This window comes from Corticium candelabrum, chromosome 6, assembly GCF_963422355.1.
Source record: "Corticium candelabrum chromosome 6, ooCorCand1.1, whole genome shotgun sequence".
Classification (NCBI taxonomy): domain Eukaryota; kingdom Metazoa; phylum Porifera; class Homoscleromorpha; order Homosclerophorida; family Plakinidae; genus Corticium; species Corticium candelabrum.
Genome location: NC_085090.1, coordinates 201,380 through 215,149, shown reverse-complemented (window position 1 = coordinate 215,149; position 13,770 = coordinate 201,380). Strand labels below are relative to the sequence as shown.

The 13,770-nt window shown below is 34.3% G+C and overlaps 2 protein-coding genes and 1 long non-coding RNA gene across 5 annotated transcripts in view; 1 reads left to right on the top strand and 2 right to left on the bottom strand.

The window, feature by feature from the left end:
* Nucleotides 1–7,417, bottom strand: part of LOC134181662 (centrosome-associated protein 350-like) — a 33,114-nt gene extending 25,697 nt beyond the window's left edge. For all 3 annotated transcript variants that reach the window (XM_062648923.1, XM_062648925.1, XM_062648924.1), the window contains exons 1-5: nt 7,213–7,417; nt 751–1,136; nt 633–690; nt 419–574; nt 161–271 (exon numbers count right to left, since the gene is read on the bottom strand). In XM_062648923.1, the coding sequence (XP_062504907.1) occupies nt 161–271; nt 419–574; nt 633–690; nt 751–1,136; nt 7,213–7,330 (829 nt within the window). In that variant the 5' untranslated portion in view covers nt 7,331–7,417. The remainder of the gene's footprint in view (nt 1–160; nt 272–418; nt 575–632; nt 691–750; nt 1,137–7,212) is intronic.
* A 1,807-nt stretch (nt 7,418–9,224) lies between these two features.
* On the bottom strand, nt 9,225–10,297 carry LOC134181295 (profilin-like). The gene is made up of 2 exons (XM_062648542.1): nt 10,063–10,297; nt 9,225–9,701 (listed from the first exon to the last, which is right to left on the bottom strand). Exons 1-2 carry the CDS (start codon nt 10,201–10,203, stop codon nt 9,420–9,422), a joined length of 423 nt encoding a protein of 140 aa, XP_062504526.1. The 5' UTR covers nt 10,204–10,297; the 3' UTR covers nt 9,225–9,419.
* On the top strand, nt 10,291–12,885 carry LOC134181296 (uncharacterized). Its single transcript, XR_009970122.1, has 3 exons — nt 10,291–10,357; nt 12,235–12,334; nt 12,472–12,885. It is a non-coding gene; the product is annotated as an uncharacterized LOC134181296 (long non-coding RNA).
* The last annotated feature ends 885 nt before the right edge of the window (nt 12,886–13,770 follow it).

Here is a 13,770-nt window from a genome sequence, read left to right as displayed (position 1 = left end):
CACACACACACACACCAGACAACCACAGGGTGACATGATCATTTCATACCATGCATGGTCAGGTTTTAATTATCCCTAGCAAAGCACAACTGGGTTGACAACAAATATAAAATACACCCAATCAATCTAATCAACCGATGTATACAAAATCACTGTTTACTTGTGTGTTCTCTGTCGGCTATATTTGGTCTCAGTTTGATTAACCTCCTGCCAGTAGAAGATGGTGATTCTCTTTGTCTCTTAACTACATCTCGAACCTGAGCTAGCTTGTCTACAAGACACATCACATAAGTTATAATAACTGAGTCTTCATCTATATTGCCACATTCTTGTCAAATGTGCAACTAGTCCATACTTAATTAAATCAACCAATTAAACATGTTGTTATAATATACAGTATTTATCACACAGAACTTACTATTAGTTTCCATCTTGTGTGGTGATGTGTGCGAGGTCAGCTGATTAAGTGGTAAAAACTTTTTATCAACAGAATCTTTGCCTCTTTCTCCAGTCAATGTCCCTCTTGCTCCACCAACGAGCTTGTCTGGTCTTCCTAACAAATGAGTTCTCTTTTCTGTAAATTATCATAACATCTAAATCCACCAAAAAGACACAAAAAGAGAAGGAAAAACCTCCACGACTAGATTTCTTTGCCACAATTCTCTTCCGTGCCTTTCCATCATCTGCAAACTATTAAAACAACACGGTAGCTAGTATCAAGACCATAAACAGCAAACAAAACCCTCTAACATTTCCAGTTGCTGGTACAATCATTGGCCTCCTTTCTTCTCTTGTCTGGTGACTATCACCAGTATTTCCACCAATAAATATGGCCTTCTCATTTGCATGCCTTTGAGTCGCTGCCTTCACTGGGTTTTCCTCACTCTCGCCTCTTTGTTGAGGATGTTGAACGTTTTGACTATGAGACAAATCATGCAGTGTCAGCCTTGCAGGCACTCCACTGCTACTGGCATTGACAGTAGCCGGTGCCAACAAAGACATTTGTCCACTGTGTGATGAATCTGATAAACTGAGTTGGTCAAGTTCAACGACTTCAGCATTAGGTGACAGGCGCAATTCTGCTTTACGTATTGATTCCTTTAAATCTCCAAATTGTGACCAGATCTTGGCCAGTTCTGGATACAACAAGTATGTTCACTTGTTAGTTACTATAACATATCACTGCTACAGTCTAACGTTCAACCCAATTACCGTTGTAGAACATTATTCTTCAATTTCGTGTAATACTTCTACAGTTATTTCAATTGTAGCTTAACCTTGTTCCCTCATCTAGTTTAACTCTATTTGACATTGAGTCTAACTACCTTTCACTAGCTAGTCTAAACAAACTATTGTCCAGCCGTGAAAAGTACAGCCATCTATTTCAGCTTCTTTCAAGAAAGCAAGAAGCAGAAAACATAAATGTACTAGATTTCTACAGCAATAAAGTATTAGTTACAGTTAAACACACAGTTAGGATACTCCAAACAATTTTTGAAGGCAAATTGTTTGAAATCTGACCAAACAACCCTTGCATGTCAGTAATTTTGATGTCACTGTCACAAGAACAACGCTGCAGAAAAATTCGAATAAACTTCTGCAAGTAAAAAAGTCAAATTGCAAGAGCACTGCCCTTACTCGTGTCAATACATTGTCTTGAAGTCAAATGAATATACAACATCGTGTTGCAGATTTAGCTTGACATAGTACGTACTCATTCAAGACATTGTAAATTGTCTGGCTAAAATGTAAGAAATGCTAATTCCAATAGAAAATACTTTCACAGCAATCTGATTGCAATTGCTTGAGCTTGTTGTGATTCAGTGTCATAGAGTGCCTCCTACAGTACTCGACTCCATTCAAAAACAAAGGTGTCTGACTATCTTTCCTTTTTAAACAAAGTTGCTTCGTAGACTTGTCTTAAATCTCATTCCATTAGACCACATAAACTTAATTACTAGATTCTCATCCTCCTGACATTCTGTTCTCAGTGAGTGCTTTCACACACAGGGTTAACGTAGTCTCGTTTAGCCAGACCATCTCCGCCTACATCCTTCCAACAAGAAATAGTCTAAGGTTATGCCTATACAATTCTTGTTCTGCGCTCCCCACAAATCATGGAAAATAAAGACCTCTTTATAGATACCAGGAGGTCTATAAGTAGGTGTCACGCAATCGCATTCCGCTCATTCGCTTGTGTTGATTACAGTCATGCCTGTGAACATACACTAATTTAGATATTCATTCATCGACCTGTAGACCTTGAACTACTGTCTTGTTGCAGAAGGAACGTATGTTTTGTGGCCAAATTGTTCGTGAGGCTGTGCTTCTTCACTGATCAAAGTCTGACTTGACGCTGATTTCTATATCTATTGTTGTGATCTTGTGAGTCTGACAAAAGCATTGGGCGTGCTTTTGTTTAGTCATGACACTCTTTTGCCGTCCACTTGTCTTATTCAGTTGCTGCTTGTTCTAGCGTGTTGTTTGAATGCAGAGTGCCGCTATTAGCGCCTTGTGTTCTTACATATATTTGTCTGACGTGTTGTGTTGAGGAACTAAAACACATCTCGATCAAGCAGCATGATCATCATAGCTGTGGGAATTCACGCTTTTTCTGTGTCGTTATTACACTACTGTGTTCAACACGCTATTCAAAGTCCACAAGATCGACGAAAGAATGTCTTTTCTTTGCTTAATGGGACATCACAAGCATACATCTTTGTTAATTAAATACAATTGTAACTAACAACTAATGAGCAAAATGCGATTGAGTGACACCTACTCAGACCTCCTGCTATCTATACGAGATCTTATCCCCACAATTCTTGGGGAGCGCAGAACAAGAATGGATTAGACATTTCCCCTGACTATTTCTCACCGGAAGGATGTAGGCGGAGATGGTCTGGCTATGCAAGACTAGGTTAACTCGGGTTAATTAACTGTGGGTTAGACTCCAATTACCCCAGTCGTGTGAACGCGAGTTTAGTAAACCCAAGTTAACCCAGGTTAAGATTGGGGTTAAGCGAGGGTTAAGCTAACCCTGGCTCCGCTTAAACCGGGTTAAAGCAGGTTACAAATGGCTTCTTCTCGTGTTCTGTTAGCATCATTATTGCTTTCCTATTCTCAAGCAGAAACTTCAAGCAATCGATGTATGCACTCTACTGCAGATCTCCTGCATCTAATTACCTGTGTCGTACGTGTGAACGCAAGTTGGGTAGAGTAAGGTTATCATAACTCTACCCGAGTTAGCCCAACCCAAGTTAACCCGAGTTAGCCCAACCCAAGTTAACCCGAGTTAGCCCAACCCAAGTTAACCCGAGTTAGCCCAACCCAAGTTAACCCGAGTTAGCCCTGTGTGTGAAAGCGCTCAATGTATCATTGCGACCACAAACTCATCAAGCACTGTAGCAAAGTTATCTAGCTGCCTGGAGGCATATACACTGTACAAGTCAACAATGCTCAGCTAACCCTAACCCTAACCTTAACGAACTCAAACCAGTTCTTCAGAATTCGACAATTCGAAGTATTTGAGTGATAACAAACATTGTCTCTGGAAGACTGCTGAGTTACATTTAATTGATACTACAATTCCAGACTGTCTCCAGGAGACTAAAGAGAGAAATAAATTGTGTTGATAAAGCCCCTATTTGTTGCATGTCTGTTTCTCATCCCCCTCCCCTGCCTGTCTCAAATTGACTGCGGGCCAGTAAGCCAATACCGTTATCCAATGTCAGCAGCCACAGTTATTCAAAGAAAAGAACATATCAGTACTAAAAATGTACTCTAGACTATAGTCGTACTTTAGACTAGAGGAGTGATTTAGGGATCTTTAATGATACTACGACTAACAAAAGCTCTTTCTTGTTGATTTACAATATGTCATGTAGTTGAAAGAAAAAAGTTAAAACGTTTAAAAAATCTAACATGAAAAAGTTGAGATGTCTGATCCACATGCTCTGATTGTATTGCACAAGTGCATTACAAGAATAATGACGTAATGGTAAAATCAGTGTAGCCTGTTGTTTGAATGTGGGTGGGTAATGAGCAACAAACATGCAACAAATAGGAGCCTAAGAGCCTCGACAGTCTGTGCTGTGAGGATGAGAATCTAACAATTAAGTTTATGTGGCCTTTAATACATTATACATATTTTAGTATAAACAATTAAGAATCTGAAATGCTAGAAAAGAGACAATGTTGTGGCCTAGCCATGCCCAGCATGACACTAACAAACAAGCAAGACAAATAGCTGCCAAACTCAAATATTGCAAATAATATGTTCACAAAAAATCCATTGACTTCTATACATTTTCTACGCAAGACCTTTGCACATTTCTAAGCATGCGAGTATTTGCTCTTATGGCCCTATGAGGCTCAGACTTCTGAATGTATAATAACGTTGTAGGAGAATGTACTGTAACACTATATATGAATTATTATTAGATATAAATTATTACTATATATGAATTATTATTAGATATAAATTATTACTATATATGAATTATTATTAGATATAAATTATTACTATATATGAATTATTATTAGATATAAATTATTACTGTATATGAATTATTATTAGATAGAAATTATTACTATATATGAATTATTATTAGATAGAAATTATTACTGTATATGAATTATTATTAGATAGAAATTATTACTATATATGAATTATTATTAGATATAAATTATTACTGTATATGAATTATTATTAGATATAAATTATTACTGTATATGAATTATTATTAGATATAAATTATTACTGTATATGAATTATTATTAAATAGAAATTATTACTATATATGAATTATTAGATATAAATTATTACTATATATGAATTATTATTAGATATAAATTATTACTATATATGAATTATTATTAGATATAAATTATTACTGTATATGAATTATTATTAGATATAAATTATTACTATATATGAATTATTATTAGATAGAAATTATTACTGTATATGAATTATTATTAGATAGAAATTATTACTGTATATGAATTATTATTAGATATAAATTATTACTGTATATGAATTATTATTAGATATAAATTATTACTGTATATGAATTATTATTAGATATAAATTATTACTGTATATGAATTATTATTAGATATAAATTATTACTATATATGAATTATTATTAGATATAAATTATTACTGTATATGAATTATTATTAGATATAAATTATTACTGTATATGAATTATTATTAGATATAAATTATTACTATATATGAATTATTATTAGATATAAATTATTACTGTATATGAATTATTATTAGATAGAAATTATTACTGTATATGAATTATTATTAGATAGAAATTATTACTATATATGAATTATTATTAGATATAAATTATTACTGTATATGAATTATTATTAGATATAAATTATTACTGTATATGAATTATTATTAGATATAAATTATTACTGTATATGAATTATTATTAAATAGAAATTATTACTATATATGAATTATTAGATATAAATTATTACTATATATGAATTATTATTAGATATAAATTATTACTATATATGAATTATTATTAGATATAAATTATTACTGTATATGAATTATTATTAGATATAAATTATTACTATATATGAATTATTATTAGATAGAAATTATTACTGTATATGAATTATTATTAGATAGAAATTATTACTGTATATGAATTATTATTAGATATAAATTATTACTGTATATGAATTATTATTAGATATAAATTATTACTGTATATGAATTATTATTAGATATAAATTATTACTGTATATGAATTATTATTAGATATAAATTATTACTATATATGAATTATTATTAGATATAAATTATTACTGTATATGAATTATTATTAGATATAAATTATTACTGTATATGAATTATTATTAGATATAAATTATTACTATATATGAATTATTATTAGATATAAATTATTACTGTATATGAATTATTATTAGATATAAATTATTACTGTATATGAATTATTATTAGATATAAATTATTACTATATATGAATTATTATTAGATATAAATTATTACTGTATATGAATTATTATTAGATATAAATTATTACTATATATGAATTATTATTAGATATAAATTATTACTATATATGAATTATTATTAGATATAAATTATTACTGTATATGAATTATTATTAGATATAAATTATTACTGTATATGAATTATTATTAGATAGAAATTATTACTATATATGAATTATTATTAGATAGAAATTATTACTGTATATGAATTATTATTAGATATAAATTATTACTATATATGAATTATTATTAGATAGAAATTATTACTGTATATGAATTATTATTAGATATAAATTATTACTATATATGAATTATTATTAGATATAAATTATTACTATATATGAATTATTATTAGATATAAATTATTACTATATATGAATTATTATTAGATATAAATTATTACTGTATATGAATTATTATTAGATAGAAATTATTACTATATATGAATTATTATTAGATAGAAATTATTACTGTATATGAATTATTATTAGATAGAAATTATTACTGTATATGAATTATTATTAGATATAAATTATTACTATATATGAATTATTATTAGATATAAATTATTACTATATATGAATTATTATTAGATAGAAATTATTACTATATATGAATTATTATTAGATATAAATTATTACTGTATATGAATTATTATTAGATATAAATTATTACTATATATGAATTATTATTAGATATAAATTATTACAGTATATGAATTATTATTAGATAGAAATTATTACTATATATGAATTATTATTAGATAGAAATTATTACTGTATATGAATTATTATTAGATAGAAATTATTACTATATATGAATTATTATTAGATAGAAATTATTACTGTATATGAATTATTATTAGATATAAATTATTACTATATATGAATTATTATTAGATAGAAATTATTACTGTATATGAATTATTATTAGATATAAATTATTACTATATATGAATTATTATTAGATAGAAATTATTACTATATATGAATTATTATTAGATAGAAATTATTACTATATATGAATTATTATTAGATATAAATTATTACAGTAGATAGGAATTATTGTAACGAAGTGTGGCAAATCATTTCAACTAACACATTAGACGCACATATCTCATATGACTAAGTAATAAAAGAAACGCTGTTTGGGTCTTACCTGCCATCCTGACGCTGTAGTTTGTCTGAGGAGAGAGATGAGCTCGACGTACTGGCATCTTGTCGCTGACACGTCGTGCAACACGACACTCGTACTCGTTACCGCCACGATTAGCCATCACTTTCGGTAGACCTGTGAAATAATTTATTAAAATAGCATCGGGCTAATATTCGAAACACCGCGAAACAGATCGACGCTCGACACCAACCGCTACACCGAGCGAGTAACCAGGATTATCCGGGACTAAATCACAGTTAAATTTCTGGGCATGCGCATTACTACTATAGTTACCGCGGTGACAGAAATGAACGTCCTTTATTCTAAATACCAAGGGTGGACGTAGGCTAGAGTGTATGTATAGACCTGACATGACAAAGGTCAAAGTCAGCCTCAAACAGGACACAGACCTTCACAGACTACAGCTAACACTAGAGATGCCTGAACAAAGTCAAGTTGGCTACTGATTCAGATCTAGATAAGACAGACAGACAGACAAACAGACATACCCTTAACTTGTAGGGTTCGATTCGAGTAGAGTATAGATAATTTGTGCAATTCTGTATGTATACCTCTATACCTCAAGCTTGCTTGTACTGCAGCGTTTGCAAGAAATAAATGAATTTAATTAACAGACAGACAGACAGACATGCAAACACAATTTTATTGGCAACACGGCCAGTCTCAATTCATTCTCTAATACTCTTGTCTATGTTGTCTCTGTCTCATTTCGTTGGTACTGTAGTGTTGAGTTCATTTGAAAAACCAATTGCAAATACTACTGCAATAATTTTGAAATGCATTTCAGTGTTCAAAAAGTTGAAATGACGTTTTATAGAAGGTTGATTCAAGTCTTAATTGGTGGAAAAATTCGACCTCACTGGTGAGGTTTACAAAATTGTGTTGTTGGTATACACAAAGATGTTTCTACCTTCCAAGGAGTAATAGCCCGCATCTCCAAACCTGGTATCATCTGAACTTACTGTCCCTAGTTCTTCCTAACTTTTACCAGCAGAGTATTTATACATTCCACTGCATCCAAATCCAAAACACACAACTATCCAAAACCCAAGAGCATAGAATTCAAACTTTTACCTAAACATTGATGTGTTCATTCCATCTGAGTTGTGCAGTGCAATAGCACTGTTGTCCATGGATATGTTATGTCCATCTCCTAACTCAGCCGTAATACTGATTCAAACCTGCCTGTTTTATATTCTGATAATGAATCCTTCTATGTGTGAATTACTGAAGACAACTCAAGAAAATTAATGAATTAATGAAGAGACTTAAGAAACAATGACACCATAAGATGGTAAATCCTAGGCTGAGGTAGTAAAATAATGAGCAATATTGGTCAATTATTTTCATACCAAAATGATAAAAGCAGGAACTAAAGATGACAATCTAGCTACAATTGCCAGCATCACAATGAACCGAAAATTCATTGAGAAGCCACCTCTTCGTGTTGTACTCAAATCCCGACTCACTGTCGTAATGAATAATGTCAAGTCATCACCAGTATCACAGTACTAATGCTCATGATCAAATTAAAGTTCTCAAGTCTGATTGACAACACTCGACTGAGGGACTGATTGATAAGCAGAACACAAAACCATCTAAAAATTAAAGCTACTAGGCGCACACACACACACACACAACACATTTGCTTTGAGTATGCACATGCTCCTAACCTGAACAACAAATTCGATTAGAACAGTATTATCCCCTTGCCTCTTCATTACTGGGGAGTGTAACAACATGGTCTCTCAGTTTTAAGTATTTAAGTTATCAATTACAACTTGTAAATCAAAACCCCATTCTCACTTTCATTAATTACCTACTACTAGTTCATGTCCTGCCCTTTGATGTTACTGTAGATTACAAATTGCTCACACATACAAGTCACAGCCTTCAAGACAACAAGGGAAGGAATTGTCCATCCGTTATTAGCACGCAAAGGTCTAATTAAGCAATCATGCCAACAATCCCAGCCAGTGCATATCAACCATAGCTCACAGATTAATCAAAAGAGTGTATCCCACTGCCCAAACATGAACATGTCTCAACTGTAAACACTCAGTTTATTCACTAAAAACAACAGTGACGCCGTTTCCAACACTAACACACAACAGTTACTCAACACTAAATACTACTCAATTCCAATTCCTTGACTAACATGTCTTTGTGAAAGCCCGCTCGCAAGATCTTCACATGCCCAACGATTCCAAATAATCGGCAATTACATTCACCGCTTTGTTGCAATTGCCCTGTTGAGAACCTTCTGGACAAAACGCAATGACGACTCCCGTCTTGCTGGCTTGAATAGTAATTGCGCCGACTCCTTTTTTCTTGGCATATACTACTTTCCCCTCTTCTTCTCTCAAAAACTGATATTTGACCGCCTCACAATGCACTCCCGACGCTTGGAAGGTTGTAAAATCTTTCGATTTCATAGCCCTTGCAATCTTAGCTCCTTCGTCTGGTGTGATCTAAACAATAATAACTGTAAAGCGTCTTCTCATATGTATGAGATCTCCTTCTAACGTGAGAGAACACACAAACGGACTCCTAGACTCTACGCATTCGTAACATGCGTAAAAGGTCCAGTCACACGTCGCCGGCCACGTGGTGCCCTAATGAGGGGACCACCAATTGTTACAAACAATTCTGCATACTTACGTCTTTCGAATTACGAAAATCATTCTGTAGATCGACAAGCGTCAAGCGTGCGAGCACTCAGCTCGTCTCCCTTTTGCTCAGCCACGTCACTTACACTGAAGAAATTCTCTCTCCTACTTAGTTCGGCGACACGTGTCTCGCACAACCTGCTTCATACTTAGATTCCTCTACCTTAAATGCGTTAGCATGACCGTCTGTCGTCCACTTTGCGCCGCCGTCTATACCGATAATGCACGCCTTCGATACGTGAAATGCACCGCTCGCATCCTTTGACTGGGCAATCAAGTTGTCGATGTATGAGTCCCAGCTCATTTTCGGGCTTGTTAGGCGAAGAGGTACGAGTGCAAGCTTGAGAAACAGCGAAGAGAATCTTCTAGAGCACCGGAACAAGTGCGCATGCTCCGTGTTAAAGCGAGGACACGCAGGGTGTGCGAGAATCAAAAGGACTTGCACTAACATCTCCTAGGTATGTCTCTCTGTCTGTTTTCTGTCCTCTCCCCTGGCAGCCGCAGCTTCATCACTTGAATTGTGTCGTCTGTCTGTGTGTCTGTTTGTAGAGGAATTCCTAGATGACACGTACATGTACAGAGAAATTCAGCATTATGTTTATTGATTTAGAAATTCTAGAACTGCTACCGTCTTGCGACTACATCATGTAGTAGTGTTTATCGAAGAATAAAATAATCTGTCTGTCTGTCATTATTAAATATTCTCGATCGACACAATCAGATGGCCTCCATCATTCACTGGGATGTTTGTCGCCATTTTGGGGTTCCAGTGGAGAGCAGATGGTACCGGCATCATCCTGATAGGCTTGTGGAGACGGATAACATTACTATGATGTAGGATACCACCATCCTCACTGCCAGGAAGATCAAAGCCAATTGTCCAGACATCTGTCTCAGAAATAGGAAGACAAACACTTGTCTTCTTATTGATATCAGCTGTCCTGCTGATGGCAACATTGGCAAGAAACATGCTGAGAAGTTGGTGAAGTACAGCGACTTGCGAGTGGAGATAAGCTGCATGTGGCATTGTTGAACACTGGTGGTTCGGTGGTCTTGGGAGCTTTGGGCACAGTGCACGCAGGTATTGCACGGTGGCTGGACATTATTCCAGGTCATCACAACCTGCAGCACTTACAGAAAACAGTGCTTCTGGGATCTACTCGGATCCTTCTTAAAGTCATGTCTTCTTAGACAGCCGTGATGGTCTAAGTACTTCTGAAGCAGGGTTTGCTTCCGGTACTTTTTAGGTGCGACAGAAATCTATCAGTCATTCATTCATTCATATATATTTGAGAGATATTGCCATCACAACAGATATATGTCTATAATAAACTAACCAGGGCCAAGAGCCCTTATGTCACGCTACGATTTAGATAAAACCGAGAAACCGTCCATTCATTCATTCATTCATTCATTCATTCATTTATTCATTCATTTATTCATTCATTCATTCATATATATTTGAGAGATATTGCCATCACAACAGATATATGTCTAAAATAGACTAACCAGGGCCAAGAGCCCTTATGTCACACTACGATTTAGATAAAACTGAGAAACCGTCCAGCTGGAATGCTAACAGTTTCCTGGCCAATTGACGTTTTGCCCACAATGCTGAAGATCTTGTTGTGGATCATCTCTGCGTTTTCATTTTATTCATTCATATATATTTGAGAGATATTGCCATCACAACAGATATATGTCTAAAATAAACTAACCAAGGCCAAGAGCCCTTATGTCACACTACGATTCAGCTAATTCATTCATTCATTCATTCATGCATTCATGAGCAACTATCAAAAAGAGACTATGTGCCAAGAAAATGTCTGTCTGTCTGTCTGTCTGTCTGTCTGTCTGTCTGTCTGTCTGTCTGTCTGTCTGTCTGTCTGTCTGTCTGTCTGTTTCAATCATATATTTTTATATATGAAGTTAGATATACGTCTACATGCAATGGCAAACAAAGGCTAATTACAACACGCAAATTAAGTAAAGACTTTAGGTAAAGGGTCATGAATTTCCCTGTTCCAAAACTAGCTTTTAATTAAGTAAGACTTACTGCTTAGATGTCTTCCGTCTGTCTATCTGTCTGTCAATATGTCAGTCAGTTGATCTGTTTGTATGTTTAATACGTTTGTTTCTTTTGTCTGTTTGTTTGTCTGTCGTTTCTTGCCTGTTTGTCTAACCGAATGTCTTTTGTCTGTCTGTTTACTTTTCTGCCTACCATTATGTCTGTCTGTTTATCTTTCTTTTTGTTTGTCTTTAATTTTTGATTGTTTCATTTGTTAGTGCTTATATACCATCAGTTATGTCTGAATCACAGTGATTCTTTTTGTAGCTCACAACAGGCAACTTGTCGACTCTTGTCAGACCGTATAGTCACAAACATGGCCACATGGCTGCATGACAACATATAGAACAAGAGTGAATCTGTGTTGGTTTGTTTGAATTTATTTGTCTAATTTTCACAGATTTATGTATTTAGACGTTTGTGTTTCTGTAGTTTGGTGTTTGTGTTTGTCTATTTATTTGTCTTTCTTTTCAACGTTATAAAGTTTGCGTTAATCGTGTTTAGAAACGTCTATATACAAAGTATTTGGAAAGTCTACAATACAGTTTGCCTCATTCATTTGCTTGTTGGATATTCCAGAGAATCTCTCAGAAGATGAAGTTGTCTAATTCTCTTTTTCAGCATTGCACCAGCAAGCAGCAGCAAACATATTCCAAGTGACATTGAAGTAAGACAGATACACAGTGTACAGCTGATGAGCAATGTGAGCTAACATTGAATCATTTAACTACATTGTGTTGTTTGTTGCCATGACAACTAATTAATCTTAGAACCTTGCTTATGTTACAATGCTTTACATTTCTGCTTGTTTTGTTGTCTTGCTGGCATAGTATTAGTGTAACCAATGGTTCAGGGGGGTTAGAATTGATGAACACCAGAGTTACGGATGTGTCTCAGTACAAATTATAGGATATTGATATACAGCTACCACACCATCTATTCAACAGATAGTCACTGATATGAATGTGATAATCCACCGTGTACTGCATGTCTTACACTTGACAGTAGTATTATACCATTGGTATTGATTTTGACTTTGATAGTGGTCTGATTGCATGTAACGGTTCATTTGCCAGCATAAGCATCACACAGTTGTCAAAGTGTCAAATTTTGAGTTGTAGAATTGATGTTTATTATACTTTAAGACTATAATTGATTTCATTCAGTAAATTAATTTTACTAATCAATTTCTTTCATAAATTTCAAGAATTACTAATTAGTTAATATGAAGAAGCAATAAGGTGCTCAACCCTCAGCTGCTAACTTTTAGGTTACAAAGTCTTCATAGTCAGAGCCTATGAAGAGCATGAGAAGGCGCGTGGGGCCTGGGCACATTGGCTGGCACACGGGATTGTCGGCATCCGATAGTCATTTCATATCTCTTGAAAGCATCCAAATCGCAGTCATATTTGGCCAGGCTCCATGAGATTGCTTAGCATGGCCCATAACTCCTGCACGGTGCAAAGGAACCCAGCCATCTTGCTGGGGAGTGATCGTATATAACGGCAGCTCCTTATCTATCCATTGTGTGTGGTGTGGTGTGGTGTGGTGTGGTGTGTGTGTGTGTGTGTGTGTGTGTGTGTGTGTGTGTGTGTGTGTGTGTGTTTGTGTGTGTGTGTGTGTGTGTGTGTGTGTGTGTGTGTGTGTGTGTGTGTGTGTGTGTGTGAGTTGTTAGATGCACCAAGAAAAGCTGGTGGTCAGAAGTTGAGGTTCAAAGACACTTTAAGACACAATCAACAGTCGGTATTGATCACAAGAATTGGAAAATAATAGCATGTGACTGCGTTCAATGTGAAAGAAAAT

Bases quoted from the DNA above. Each gene is read 5' to 3' on its own strand.
- LOC134181295 (XM_062648542.1), bottom strand. From the start codon at position 10,203: ATGAGCTGGGACTCATACATCGACAACTTGATTGCCCAGTCAAAGGAT. The intron at 9,702-10,062 runs GTAGAGGAATCT...ATTATTGTTTAG, and splicing joins GTCATGCTAACGCATTTAAG to ATCACACCAGACGAAGGAGC.